The 14,463-nt window shown below is 36.8% G+C and overlaps 1 protein-coding gene across 5 annotated transcripts in view; it reads left to right on the top strand.

Moving 5' to 3' along the window:
* Positions 1–14,463, top strand: part of ACBD6 (acyl-CoA binding domain containing 6) — a 127,850-nt gene that overhangs the window by 83,983 nt on the left and 29,404 nt on the right. Inside the window, exon 7 of one of the 5 annotated variants that reach the window (XM_084865703.1) lies at positions 10,571–10,606. The exons of 3 other annotated variants lie outside the window; for them this stretch is intronic. In XM_084865703.1, coding sequence (XP_084721829.1) covers positions 10,571–10,606 — 36 coding nt within the window. Of the gene's footprint in view, positions 1–7,842; positions 7,932–10,570; positions 10,607–14,463 lie in introns of all 5 variants that reach the window. One more of the 5 variants, XM_084865707.1, reaches the window with a different exon arrangement.

The raw sequence follows: 14,463 nt of genomic DNA, 5'->3' as shown, positions 1-14,463 counted from the left end.
TTGGTATTTTGAAGGCGAGTTGATTTTGCATTGTTTTTAATATTGAAATTACTATGCACTTAGGCATGCTAGTTAAATATTTTCTTAATAGTTCCTAGAGCCAATCAAAACTCAAAATGTTAATAATCAAAGAAATAAGAGTTTTTGTCAAAAACATTACTTGATACAGCAAATAGTTTTTAGGATTCTCTTTATAGATTCTTAAAATATTACAATTTTAGTATCAAATACCAAGTACTACATTCCAGAATGTGAACATTCTTATAGAATATTCTTTGTTGCTATTGTTAATCTTCACCCAAGGATATTTTCCATTGATTTTTAAGGAGAGTTGAAAAGAGAGGGAAAGATGTGAGAGAAATGTATTGATTGGTTTCCTCCTGCACAAGTCCTAACCAGGGCCTGGGCCAGGGAGGAGCCTATAGCCAAGGTATGTGCCCTTGACCAAAATCAAACCTGGGACCCTTTGGTCTGCTTTATCCACTGAGCCAAATTGGTAGGGCTATAATATTCTTTGCATTTTAAAATAATTTTTATATTTAGGGAGTAAGTTATAGTTAGAACAGTGTATATTTAGCAAATCCTGATCTCACCATTTATTCTTGATATTAATAAGATTTAGAATTCTCATTGGCCAATATATAATCTGTCCCAATGGGTTATGAATTAGAAATAAATATGTTTGCACATTTTTATGCTTTGCAAGCTTGGATATTGCCTTCTCAGTGACATTCTAATTTGTTTCTTTTCAACCCATTAATCAGCTATAGGAAAAGTGCATTTAGCTAAAGACTGCTATTTTTCCTAAATAATGGTATTTTTTTCTTGATGCTCTGAGATTATTAAATGTTTTAAGTTACATTTTTGCAAATGCTTGTTTTAATAAGTTACTCTCTAATGAAACCCTAAAATAGCAGCAAAGTGCTAAAATGACAAGTAGGACTTCGATTTCTCTGTGCAAAGAACATGTTTAGAAAGCTGAAATAAAGAGAAATTCCAGTGAAGGAAGAGAAATAAAAAGTAAATGAGGTAATCAAAGTCAGAGAAATTGATATTGGCAGGTCCTGAATGATGTTTCTAGATGAGCAATCTTTCAAAATACTTCTTGTACATTGCAGCTATTCCTTTATTTATTATTAAAATAACATGATCCATGAGGAGCTTGGGGTGACTGTGGGCCTAGCTAATTCTAATTAATCCAGTCAGGGAGAGCAGTAGGGTAAGTGGAGCAGTCTATTGGATTGAAATTCATAACTTAATTGAGGTCAAAGTCCCGGTCTGGGAGAACAAAAGTCTTTTGCTAGGACCAGGCAGATCAATAGCAATAAATATCTGGCTTGGATACAAATAGCTTATAGTGACAGATTATCTGACAGTGGCCAGAGGTCTTGGTTCTGTTAAGGGCAGTCTTGAGCATGCCATGGTTCTTGCTGATGTTCAATCCATACCCATGACACTTGGAAAGAAGTAAGTAGTACTCTCGAGAACTCTTAAAAGTCTTATGGAAACACTATGTATGAAACTCCAGTGACTTCTATGTTGTTATTGTCAAATGATCATTTCCTAATGATATGTTTTTTAAGGGATACAGGAGATTCTATCATATTGTCAGTGAGATCCAAAAGATTTGCAAAGCCAATTAATCTTTTTTAAAATATATTTTTATTGATTTCAGAGAGGAAGGGAGAGGGAGAGAATCAGTGATGAGAGAATCATCAATAGGCTGCCTCCTGCATGCCCTCTACTGGGGATCAAGCACAACATAGGCATGTGCCTCTGACTGGAATTGAACCTGGGACTCTTCAGTCTGCAGGCCGACGCTCTATCCCCCTGAGCTAAACCAGCTAGGGCAAAGTTGATTAATCTTGAGAGCTAACTTTCCCATTAATAATTCAAAGAGTATGGTATAGAATTGCTTTGGGGGAGGAACAACACAAGACCATGTTGTCTTGATTTGTATATAACTGTATAAGTTAAGAGGGCCATCCTATATAGTAAAGAGCTAATATGCTAATAAGACTAGATGGTGGAACAACCTTCCAGAATGACCAGTGGGCAGGGGGTGTATGGGAGGTCCATGGGGCCATAAAGCAGCCAGGGCCATGAGGGCTGAGAAACAGCTGAGGCGGCCAGGGCTATGAAGGTCTATCCTTGCACAAATTTTGTGCATTGGGCCTCTAGTGTTATGATAGCCTTAAGGAGTTAGTGTTAATTCTTAAGTTTGAGTGGTATGAGTTTTGTAGGAATTTTCCTTGTTTTTAGGTGCACACTGATATATTTAGGGACAAGATGTTATGTCTTATTTCTTTAATCAACTTCAACAAAATAGATAAAGGTAAAAATAAATAAAAGAAAACACGGCAAGATGTTATCAATTGTTAAATATGAGTAATAGGTCTCTACGTGCCTGTACATATATTTTCATTTTAAAAAATAACAAAAAAGACCCCTTTGTAATAAAATCATTAGCTAGTGTTACCAGGAAAGATTTCCCTCTGTTCCATTCTGTTCATACTTTTAGTTTCGACTTAGTTCTCAAAAGCTTAGCTGTTCCTTTATGCATTATATTATTGTTTATCCATACTAGTAGTTAATTAGTATAAAACTTTGCAGTCTCTTTGTCACCTACCCAATAAAAGAAAGATGCAAATTGACCATACCTTCACAACGTCCACCAGACAACCAGGAGTGAGTATGCAAATTAACCCAACAAATATGGTGAGTTAATTTGCATGCACAGGCGCCAAGCGCCCCAGCAGCTCCAGGCCTCTGGGTAGTGTGGGAAGCCGGCAAAGGCGGTGCTGGCAGCCAGGGGAAGGAAGGCCCATTTTTGCACGAATCTTCATGCATCGGGCCTCTAGTTTAATAATATTATTGCAATTTGAGTATCAACTACCTTCTGACTGTAGGAAAAGAGCTCTTGAGATTTGTGGTTGTTGGTCTTATAAGGTATGGAGAGCTTCATAGTATGTATTCCAACTCCACTTATACTTCTCTAATTCAAACTGTCATTCATTCATACATGGGAACTTATTAATGTGACTTTTTTGTCCTATGTAATTATGACATATTAGTCTTCCTTAAATGTCATGATCTAAATCCTACTTCAGTGTCTACATGATTCTATTATCAAAAACCTCTAGTAGTTTCTTATTTACAATTCAATTCTCAACTTTTATGAGTGACTCTCAAGTGCCATCTCCACGACCAAACTGTTTTACCTAGTGTTCCTCACTTCATGAATTTGGTGAGATCACTTTGTATATCCCAGAAGCTCCCAAATCTGGATTACCAACATTAACTAGATCTTTTTTAAAAATAAGCTTCAGCTCCAGAAATTATGACTCAGTAGATAAATGAGGTTTGGAGGGTGTTGGGAAGATGGAGAATCTCAAAATTATAAAACATGTATACATAATTCTATAGTGCCAGGTTTGTAATTCTGAACCTTCTATTCACCTACTAGTTTTTTATTGCTACCTACCTTAACTAGGAGTTAGGATAAAATCAGTCAGATGAAGCTAATTTCATTCCTACCTGAATCAACAACTGTTTAGAATTATCAGATATGGTTTCACTTTTAAAGGAGGGATACAAATTTTCATGTAATCCTTTTGATCGAACACTTGTTATTTTTCTAATAATTGTGAAAGATGGTCTCTTTTTTTTCTTATAATAACCCTGTGAAATGAATTTTTCCACATAATAATCCAAAGTCTCACAGCTGCTGCAATGCTAAAATTCAAATCCAAGTTTTTCAAAAGCAAATGACCTCTAATTGGTAATTTTTCAATTAGTTTATCAAAATAAAGTGGAAACATCAAAGCTTTTTAGAGCATATATTTTTAAGTAGAACAAAAAATAAGGCAGGCTTTGCAGACGCCACTGCCCCAGGAAAGCCGTCATCCACAGAAAACTTTATGCTCTGAGCACTGGGGAGAAAGGATTTGGTTATAAAACTTCCAACTTTCACAGAATTATTCTGGGATTTATGTGCCAGGGTAATAACTTCACATGCCATAATGGCACAGGTCCATCATTGGGGAGAAATTTGATGATGAGAATTTAATCCTGAAGCACACGGGTCCTGGCATCTTGACCATGGCAATGCTGGACACAATATAAATGGTTTCCAGCTTTTCATCTGCACTGCCCAAACTGAGTGGTTGATGGTAAGACTGTGGTCTTCAGATACAGGAAAGATGGCATGGATATTGCATTAGCCATGGAGTGCTTTGGGTTTAAGAATGGCAAGACCAGCCGAAACCGGTTTGGCTCAATGGATAAAGTGTCGGCTTGGGGACTGAAGGGTCTCGGGTTCGATTCCGGTCAAAGGCATGTACCTTGGTTGCGGGCATATCCCCAGTAGGGGGTGTGCAGGAGGCAGCTGATCAATGACTCTCTCTCATCGATGTTTCTAACTCTGTATCTCTCTCCCTTCCTCTCTGTACAAAATCAATAAAATATATTAAAAAAAAAAAGAAAAGAAAAAAAGAGAGAGAATGGCAAGACCAGCAAGATCACCATTGCTGACTGTGGACAGCTCTAATAAATTTGACTTATGTTTCATCTTTACTTCCAAGCCATTCCTTCTGTAGCTCAAAAGAATACCCCTTAACCTCCATTTCCTTGGAATGTTTTGTAATCATCATGCTCTCGCTGCAGTTCACTGGGTTCCATGTTTTTCTCACCCCTTTCAAGTCTAGCTGGATTGCAGAGTTAAGTTTATGATTATGAAATACTAAACAACAATGACAAAAAACAAAACAAAAACAAGGCAATCCAACATGAGGTCCTTTTCCAGCATGTTTCTGTAGGTTGTGACCTTTGTTCATTTGGAACACACCTTATCCTCCTATACAAAAAAAGCATAATTTGCTAAATGTCCATTTGTCCGTTCAACCAATCAAAGGGTAATATGCTAATGATATGTTAAGGCTGCTCAACCACTTGCTATGATGTGTACTGACCACCAGGGAGCAGATGCTCCAATTTGTGGGTTAGCTTGCTGCTGGGGTCCGGCCAATTGGGACTGAGGGAGATGGGCCGGACATGCCCTGGAGCCCTCCCGCAGTCCCTCTCTGGCTGGCCAACCTCCCATGTCCCTCCCCAGCCCCGATTGTACATTGGTGGTGTCCCTCAGCCTGTCCTATGCTCTCTCGCAATCCAGGATCCATTGAGGGATGTCAGAGAGCCAGTTTCGGCCTGATCCTGCAGACCAGGCCGAGGGACCCCATTGTGCACAAATTTGTGCACTGGGCCTTTAGTTTTCTGTAAGTTCGTGTACACACCAAAAAACAAAAACAAAAACAAAAAAACACAAAAACTCCTTTTTAATGGCAAATTGGTAGTTTTTTTTTAATGGGTCACTTGGAATATAAATATAGTCAGACTACTCTGAGTTCAGGAAAGCATGGTAGAAAAATTACTATCCAAGAAACATAAAATTAAAGAAGAGAAACTGAGGTTCCTCAAGAAACTCCACTAAATTCATAGACTGTTTTCCAACGGTTTTATTAAGTGTTACTATATTATTTGTATTTACTTTATTGTCTACCTTATGGTTTCCAGTTGGATTGTGAGTTCTTTAAGTGCAGAAACAGTGATTTTTATTTCTTTAATATTTCTACTGGTCTCTTGCATAATGTTTGAAATATAGTATACATTCAGTAAATACTATAAAATACTGAAAAATTATTGTCCCTTTGTAGATAAGTACTCACCGGCCTGAAACACAGATACACATGCACACAAAACCTTTTCCCCTACATTTTTCTTTATTAAAGCATAACCTCTTCTGGGAGGATCCTGATCTAGTCCCATCCTTTTCTTCCAACTACAGCCTCTCTTTGGATACCCTCTTTTGCACTCCTATCATATACTTTGTTCACATCTTTTCATAGAATTTATTCTTTATTATAAATATTGCAATTGACTCTAGGCTCCTTGAGAGTGGGAACTTTGATACTTTTCTATTCCCAAATCTTAATGCATTACTGGGCATGTCAATAATATGTGTTTGATATGAACAAAGGTTAAGATTTAGAATAATACCTCCATTAATCTGTTTTATAGAAAGAAAAAAGGAAAGGAATTAGATTAGTAAAACTTGATCTTAATGAGGTTATCTGAATACTTCATGACTTTGTTGACATCTGGTCAATATGCTTATTTATTCTGTAGAGAATTGTTTGAGCGGGGCAGGCCTAAACAAATATGCTTTGGCACATATGTCAGATAGACATCCTTAAGCAGTGGATGCTAAAGACTTTGTTCTAATGATAAATTAGATGTACTTATGAGACCACAATGCCCATATTCAGGTGACTTATTGCTCTTGACAAATATGGCAGTGGACTGGCTTTGTTTCATGTGTCTTATTTATTTTTTCAAGCAGTTCTTTATTAGAAATGCAGTTTCTTATTTAGCATATTTTTAAAACTATGAATGGTCGAAAGAAATATAAAGAATCTTGTAAAACTGGTAGAAGATACTAATTTATGATGAGAGTAGAAAAAGGAAAGAGCTAAGTTATAAGATAATCATGTCTCTTATTTTTCCCTTCTAGGATATAAAATTTATATCCACTTTGTGCTTTTCTTCTTTTTTAAATTTTATTTTATTTTATTAATTTTTAGAGAAAGAGGAAGGGAGAGGGAGAAAGAGAAACATTAGTTGGCTGCCTCCCAGGGATCAAACCCGAAACCTGAGTATGTGTCCTGACCAGGAATCAAACTGCAGCCCTTCAGTGCACGTGAGGATGTTCCATCCAGCTGAGCCACACCAGCCAGGGCTCTACTTTGTACTTTTAAGCCACATCTTCACCTGGAATTCAGTTAGCTTGTATAGAGACCAGTCCAAATGGCCCAGTGCATTTCCAGTATCCACCGTGAGGGTAGATCATGCTGCTGGGGCAAGTGAATGACAATTGTGGAAATTGATTGAGCTTGGACATGGGAACTAAGGTGTCTGTGCTCATGTATGTGAGTCCATTTGTGATGCAGATGGGTCCAGAGAGTGGAAAAAGAAGGCTCTGGAGATATCCATTTGTACTCTTGTCCTGGGGACATAGAATTTTCAAAGTGCTCTTTGAATCCCCACAGAGGTACCTAGAAGTTCCCCTCCCCACTCAATTTTTACGTCTTTAGATTAGGCTTCTGAATAAGATTTTGTTTTGCCGAGACAGTTTGGCTCAGTGGATAGAGCATCAGCCTGTGGACTGAAAGGTCCCAGGTTCGATTCCAGTCGGGGGCATGTACCTTGGTTGCAGGCACATCCCCGGTGGGGGGTGTGCAGGAGGCAGCTGATCGATGCTTCTCTCTCATCGATGTTTCTGACTCTCTATCCCTCTCTCTTCCTCTCTGTGAAAAATCAATAAAATATATTAATATATATATATATATATATATATATATATATATATTTTTTTTTTTTAAGATTTTGTTTTAAGAAAAAGTCCTGTAGTGGATTATGAAAGTAGAGATTAAATCTAGTCCTTGCTGTGTACCAAACTTTTAGTATTATTTAATACTAAATTAAATATTTAGCATTTTGTAAATATTTATTAATTAATAAAAATGTATTCAGCCCCTTATGCAAAGAAATCTCTGCATCTCTAAAAAATGTAGGCAGCTTTCCAGTTAACAAAGAGAAAATGTCAATGAAAAGAAAGTCTGAAAATTGTTGATAAAGATTATGAAATTAGTATTTAAAGATGAAATATTTTTATCATTTTTTTCTGTGCCATAAAATAAAAAATATATATATATATATATATATATATATATATATATATATATATATATATATATATATATATATTAGCTCATTTTATCCTTATAGGAGCCCTGTGTGGTGGTATATCCTCATTTCACAGCTGAGGAAACTAAAGCTCAGAGAGGTTATATGAATTGCTTGAGGATACAAAGCTAGTAAGTAGAAAACAGAGTTCACACCTCAGTATTTTAATGATCCCATGCTTTTTCTTGCACCGAGCTGCCATCACACCCTGTTACACTGACTCCTGCTTTTAGAATTCACAGCCATCTGATGCATTTTATGAGGGTTACAGTAAGAAATTCTGCATGTCCTTAATAGTTTCTTATCTATATATATGAAAGCCTGAGCGACTGTTATGACTGAACAACTGGAACAACCGCTCACTATGACATACACTAACCACCAGGGGCAGACACTCAACATAGGAGCTGCCCCTGTTGGTCAGTTCGCTCCCACAGTGGGAGTGCTGCTCAGTTGACTGACCCTTTCTGGCCCACCCGCCTGGAGACAGCCACTCATCCCTAAATAATCCTGCAGGTCCAATCTCCGGAAAACTGGAAAATTGGCCAGGCACTGTCGGGATCAGTGCCACCAGCACTATCCCGACAGTGCCACTGGCCTCCTGGAAGTTGGCCTTGGGCACTGCAGCCACTTTCCCTAGATGGTCTGCAAGGAAGAAACAATATAAAAGCTGCCGGCCACCATGTGGCTCCCAACTATTGGCACGAATGTCAGGGACAGATCCAGATCCCGGTCCAACAACGGCATCCCACCACCTGCCCGGAGGGCCAAAGATATCCCCACCCCTCACCCCCTGGGGACCCTACTCATGCACGAATTCATGCACTGGGCCTCTAGTTTATAGTGAAATTGTTCAACGTAAACAATATTTTGTTTACCAGGTTTTCCCCTTCAGCATGATTTTTAATACATGTTCCTGTTCTCATAGCTCATAATTTTCTTTAATACGTTATGTTTTTCTGTCATTTTTATATTGAATACTCATTCCTTTTGCTAAGTTTGTATCTGAGAATGAACAACTAGCTCACAGTGCACTGTGAATCAAGTTCAAATTACTTTGAGTTTACAGAACACCCAGTGTCATCTTATTTTTACATCTAACTGAATTATAGGACACTGTCAAAGTGTTATGTCCTGGTATGGTAAATTGCTCCTTCTTAATGGTCCCCTGGCTACATTCTCTCTTGCTATTGCTATAAACCTGAAATTGTTGACATTTTACATTATCGTGAGCTTGAAAACAAAAGAACTGTTCTTTATCCCTCTTCTTCACCATAAAGGTTTCTGAACATCTTAGCTACCTCATAACATTTATATACTTGAAAGTTGTGCCTTCAGAATTGGATTAATTCTATAATTCTTTAACATTTTAAAAAGGCAGGCAATTTTTTCTCATTGCTCTAAGAATGGATCTTCATCTTCTTAAAACTTGTTTGAATTTGAAGTGGTGGTTCATTGATGATTTCTGAGATTTATTATTTAAATGTATGCATGTTATAAAGTATGTTTGGCTGTGCTTAGTGTTGCTGAGTCTAAAATGTTTTTCAAAATGTCACATTATGAGGATGAATTAAAGATGAAAGAATTACACAAAGGTAACAAATGAGTCAACAGAGTAAGGTCTAGAAATGGTCAAGCTTGCTTTTTTGATGGTCAAACTGATATACTCATATAGTGGTTAATAGTGCCTAAAAGATGGGAATCAGAAAAAAATGATTCTTCAAAGAAAAGGTGATTTTTCTGTAAAACAAGTGCTATAGAATATTTATGGACCATGTTCATATGCACATATATTGAGATTGATTATGCACAAATGTCATCTATAGAAAATTTGATATTTTTTTGTGGACCGTCAGTGAACAGTAAGATTACAGTGTAGTGTTGATCTTACAAAAAGCCAACTTAATTCTGCCACTAAGTAACAAATATAACTTGTAAAAGCCAGAGCAAAATACTATTATATACATAGAATATTGTAATTAATATAAAACATAAACTTTAGATTTTATATTTTTAAAAGGATGTTGATAAATTTGAAGACTCTAGAGGGGATTTTTAAAAATCAGTAGTTTGGAAATAGAGTTTTTTAAGAAAATGTCGTGATCACAAACTGGTATGGGTGATATGTAGCCCAGAGATCTATTTTTGTTCGGCATTCATAGTGTTACCCACTGTTTATTTGTAATTTACTGCCATTTAATTTCTCATAAAAATACAGATTTTAGGATTCTCTTGAGAAATCTGAAAATCTGGCAGTCCTGAGCACATTCCCATGTGGCAGCAGTCACATAAAGCCTAGTACCTACTGCCCTATATTGACAATCCCAGAGCTTTCTAGTTCCCCATGACCCGCTATTGCTTCCTGGCCCAATTAACCTCACCCCTTTGATATTTACTGTGAAGTCATTTGAAGGAATTATAACCTTGTATGTAGAAAGTCTAGGCTTTGAGTCAAGTTGCCTAGAGTCCAGTTTCTATTCTACCACTGAGTATGTGACCATGACTAAAGTGTAATTGTTAAATCTTAAAAGTAGAAAGGAATTCAAGGATTATGGTTAATTTCCCACCTAAGGCAGGAATTCTCAACTAAACTTTCAAAAGTAAGCCAGCTAGCCTCTGTTTAGAACATTAGTCTTTTCTTCACAAGGTAGCCTGTTCCATTTTAGAAAGCTCTCATTATTAGAAATTTCTCTTATATGTTGAGTATATGTCTGTCTACATTTAATACTAAAACTGTACAATTATATAAGGTATCTTCTCCTTATTACAGAACAGAGAACTTAATAGTTATGACATGAAAGACAAGGTATCTACCTTCATATTTTCTTTTATTTAAAAGTGTAACTTGTATGTACAATGTGCTAAGCCATCAAATGAGTGAATGCTTTTATGGCAAAGCACTGTAGAGTTACAAACATTATATTAGTGAGATTTCAATAAGACCAGTTAAGAGCTTTATTGTAGACTTAGTAACCAGTCTTTGTTGTATCATTTTAAATATTTGCCATCTTATTGGGGGGGGTGGGGGCAGGGAAAAGAGAGGGAGAAAAGAAAGATTTAAAGATATATTGTGTTCTTGTTGGTATAATGACATTTGTCAGTGTGTTCATACTTTTTAATTTTCCAGGATTTGCAGACTTAATCCCATGAGCTCACTTCTAATATCAGTAAAGGGTGTGAGCCGTCTTTGTGGTTCAAGCTGCCACTTGAGGTTTCTCCTTCCTGCGGAGCTTTCTAATGGAATTCAAGGTTCTCTCTAAGGTTGAGCATTACGAAGCCTTCTCAGGCTGCTTGAGAGCAAAAAGAGCACCATAGATTCAAGGACACACAAAGTTTAATGGGCAAAACATGCTTCTGCTCCTGCTCCTGCTCCTTCTTCCTCTGATTGGCAAGGTTAACTCTAAGAGGCTGAGCTTTTTAAATGATTTGATTAGACCCACCACTTTATTCCTTTCACTTTGCCCCCTCCCCTTCAAGCACCAGTCCGCCACCTTCTTTGTCTTTGTGGTCTTTGCTGTGCCATTACCTTTTCTCTCCTCCTCTTTCCAGATTTCGTGTCAAATTTTGACATTTTGTGAAACAGAATAAGGAATTCACAAGTAAAGTAATTTGCATCAAAATCTTTTGTGCGAAAGATTTCCATACTTATGAATGGTTTCTACACTTATGATTTATAAAACTCCAAATCCCTTACCTTCGTTTTGACTTACCTTATAAGATAAGGAACAAGAGAATTGTCACCTACATTAGCAATTCACTTAGATTGACATATATAATTCTACAGTCCTCTATCAGGAACTGGTTTGTACATAATGAATTCCTTTTATAGCAGTTTTTAAAATATAACCTTTTAATTACAAAAATCACATGCAAAATTAGTATAGCAAGTATAATGAACTTCCATGTACTCATCACCCAGTTTTAGCAATTACCAGTTGGTGGCCAATCTTATTTAATTTATACTGGTACCCCACAACTGGTTTGTAGCTTTTTGGGAGGGATAGAGGAAAGTTATGCACACCAGAAAGAAAGGATGTGCATGCAAAATTTTTGCAAACAGTTTTAATAGGTTCATACACTTGCTGAAGCCCTTCCATGTATTTCCTAGGAATTTAAGAATCTATAATTAGAATCCCTGTATTCCAGCAAAGAATGCTATGAAGTCTCACCTTTTCTGTTCACCTGAATGTCAGGATTTGGAATCTGCTTAAGTTCTCCTACAAAAACAGCACCGTTAAGCCAATGGCAGGATCCTTTAGTGATGATTTAAGTATCATTATGGAATATCTTAATATGCTCCCTTTCTCCCTTGTTCAGCTTCTTTTTCCTTTAGTTCTTATTAATTTGTTATATTTGATATATCTTTTACCAATGTTGACTGATTAAGAAGGCTTTCAGTGATTCAACTTTTTAAAAAATATATATATATTTTATTGATTTTTTAAAGAGAGGAAGGGAGAGAGATAGAGAGCTAGAAACATCGATGAGAGAGAAACATCGACCAGCTGCCTCTTGCACACCCCCTACCGGAGATGTGCCTGCAACCAATGTACATGCCCTTGACGGGATTCGAACCTGGGACCTTTCAGACCGCAGACCGACACTCTACTGCTGAGCCAAACCGGTTTCAGCCAGTGATTCAACTTTTTTTTTTTAAGGCCTAACAACTTAGAATTTCATCTAGAACTTCTGAGTTGTTGCTAACAGCTAAACGAGGAAAACAGCTGAGAGAGAGAGGGGAGGGGGGAGCGGGGAGCGCTCGAGCAGAATGACTAGTAATGAAATGCATTAATTGTTAGGAACTAAGTAATAAAGCTGAAATTTCCATTAAAGAATACTAGTTTTTAAACACTAATTTAATTAACAAAGCATATTTATTGAAAGTACATGGATAGCTGATTATAAATGACAAAAGGGTGATTTTTCTTTTTCCCAACCTATTTCATGTCCTCCTTTCTCAGCTGGCACTTCACTAAGGCTCCCTCTGGACCAGCAATGGTCACAAGGTAGACACAGGACACAAGAGGTTAGTAAAAGGACACTAGCAGCCAGCAGGACTCCCCTATAGAACTATCTCATTGTTGAATCCCATCTGCTACCATCTGCCCTGATGTGAACTAAAACTATTTTTAAAAGGCAAGTAACAAAAGAGGAGTAATTGGCATAATTTAATTGTTAAATCATTTCATTTCAGAATGCTAGGATTATTATCATTTATATTTGGCATAGTTTCCTCTGCGTATCTCAATGTGGGGAGATAGGGCATAGAATAAGGTACACAATTCTCATTTGAGTATGGTTAAAAATACTTCTGTTAAGTTGATAATTCAGGAAAGGAACCGTCCTCATTTGTAGCTAGCCATTAAAAAGAAAAAGTCCTCAGTGTGGCTCAGTTGGTTGGGTGTCATCCCATTCACTGAAGGGTTACTGGTTCAATTCTGGGTCAGGGCACATGCCTGGGTTGCAGTCTTGATCCCTGGTTGGGGGTATGCGGGAGGCAGGCGGTTGATGTTTCTTTCTCCAAAAATAAAGTACTCCATTGTGGTATTCCCCCTATAACATTTGTTTTATTTGGAATTACTTTTTTAGTATTCTATTGAAAAGGGGGAAATTCAACAACAAAAACCCAGAATGTTTAATAGTTATATCTACTCAACAAATATACCAAAATAAATATATGATCTTAGAAAGAAAATATATACTAATTTATTATATGTCTCTAAGGATATATGCAATCCATATAACATCTAAATCAGCTAATTTTTGTTAATTGGTGTTTCTGTAGTATTCAAAAGTTGTAAAATGGGGCAATGCACTGTATCTACTGTTTGGTGCCTCTTTCTATGGGAAAACTGTTGCTTGAGCTCCATTTGAGGTCAGCTTTCTTCAAGGCCAAATTCTTTTAAAGAAATTTTTCAAGAAGCTCAGTATAAAAATACACTTATAAAAAGATTAACCATCACTTTAAATACATTTTAGAATATTTCTTTTTTAAAAGTGTCCTTAAAATTAGTTGCAGCTATTTTACAGATTCCATTTATGGTTCATTTGTTTGTTGTTTGAATTGAAGTTGGGCTGCTGTTTGAGTTAGTGCCCTGACCTCTCTCGATAGAGAGAAGCCTAACCATGTCTAAGCACCTGTTTAAAAAAAAAAAAAAAAAAGTTGCCTGCAACGAAAACTATCCCCACCTACAATTTATTAAACCTTGACATACTGCATTACTTAAAGAGTTCTCAGAGAAAATTAAAACCCTTTTGACTGGGTTATGCAATGCAGGGAAAATTTTAGTGACATTTAAAAGGTTTCTCTTGTGTTCCTCTAATAGGATAAATAAAAAAGGCTTGTTTTAGCCCAGCAAATGGGGGGACAATCCAATTTCCTTGATTCCATCAAGACACTCTTAAAGCATTAGCCTGTGCAGTAAAAAAATTCAACTGACCCCCTTTGCCTGATGGCTTTGAAAAGTGTCCTGATGTGTAGGTATTTGCCCAACACAGCATACTTGGTTATTGCTCTTCCAACACATTCGTTGATGGAAAGATCTTATGTGAAGCTCCAATAAATGTCAGTTTGTGTTACAGAACTATAAAAACAGTGCACCAGACCATAATGGTCTCTCTGATGGGCAGCCTTTCACTGGAAGATGAAAAGAAATCCTGTCA

The sequence above is a fragment of the Pipistrellus hanaki genome, assembly GCF_964339955.1.
Source record: "Pipistrellus hanaki genome assembly, chromosome: 18".
Taxonomy (NCBI): Eukaryota; Metazoa; Chordata; class Mammalia; order Chiroptera; family Vespertilionidae; genus Pipistrellus; species Pipistrellus hanaki.
The sequence above is the reverse complement of the archived record's forward strand: the minus strand, read 5'-3'. Positions and strand labels throughout refer to the sequence as shown.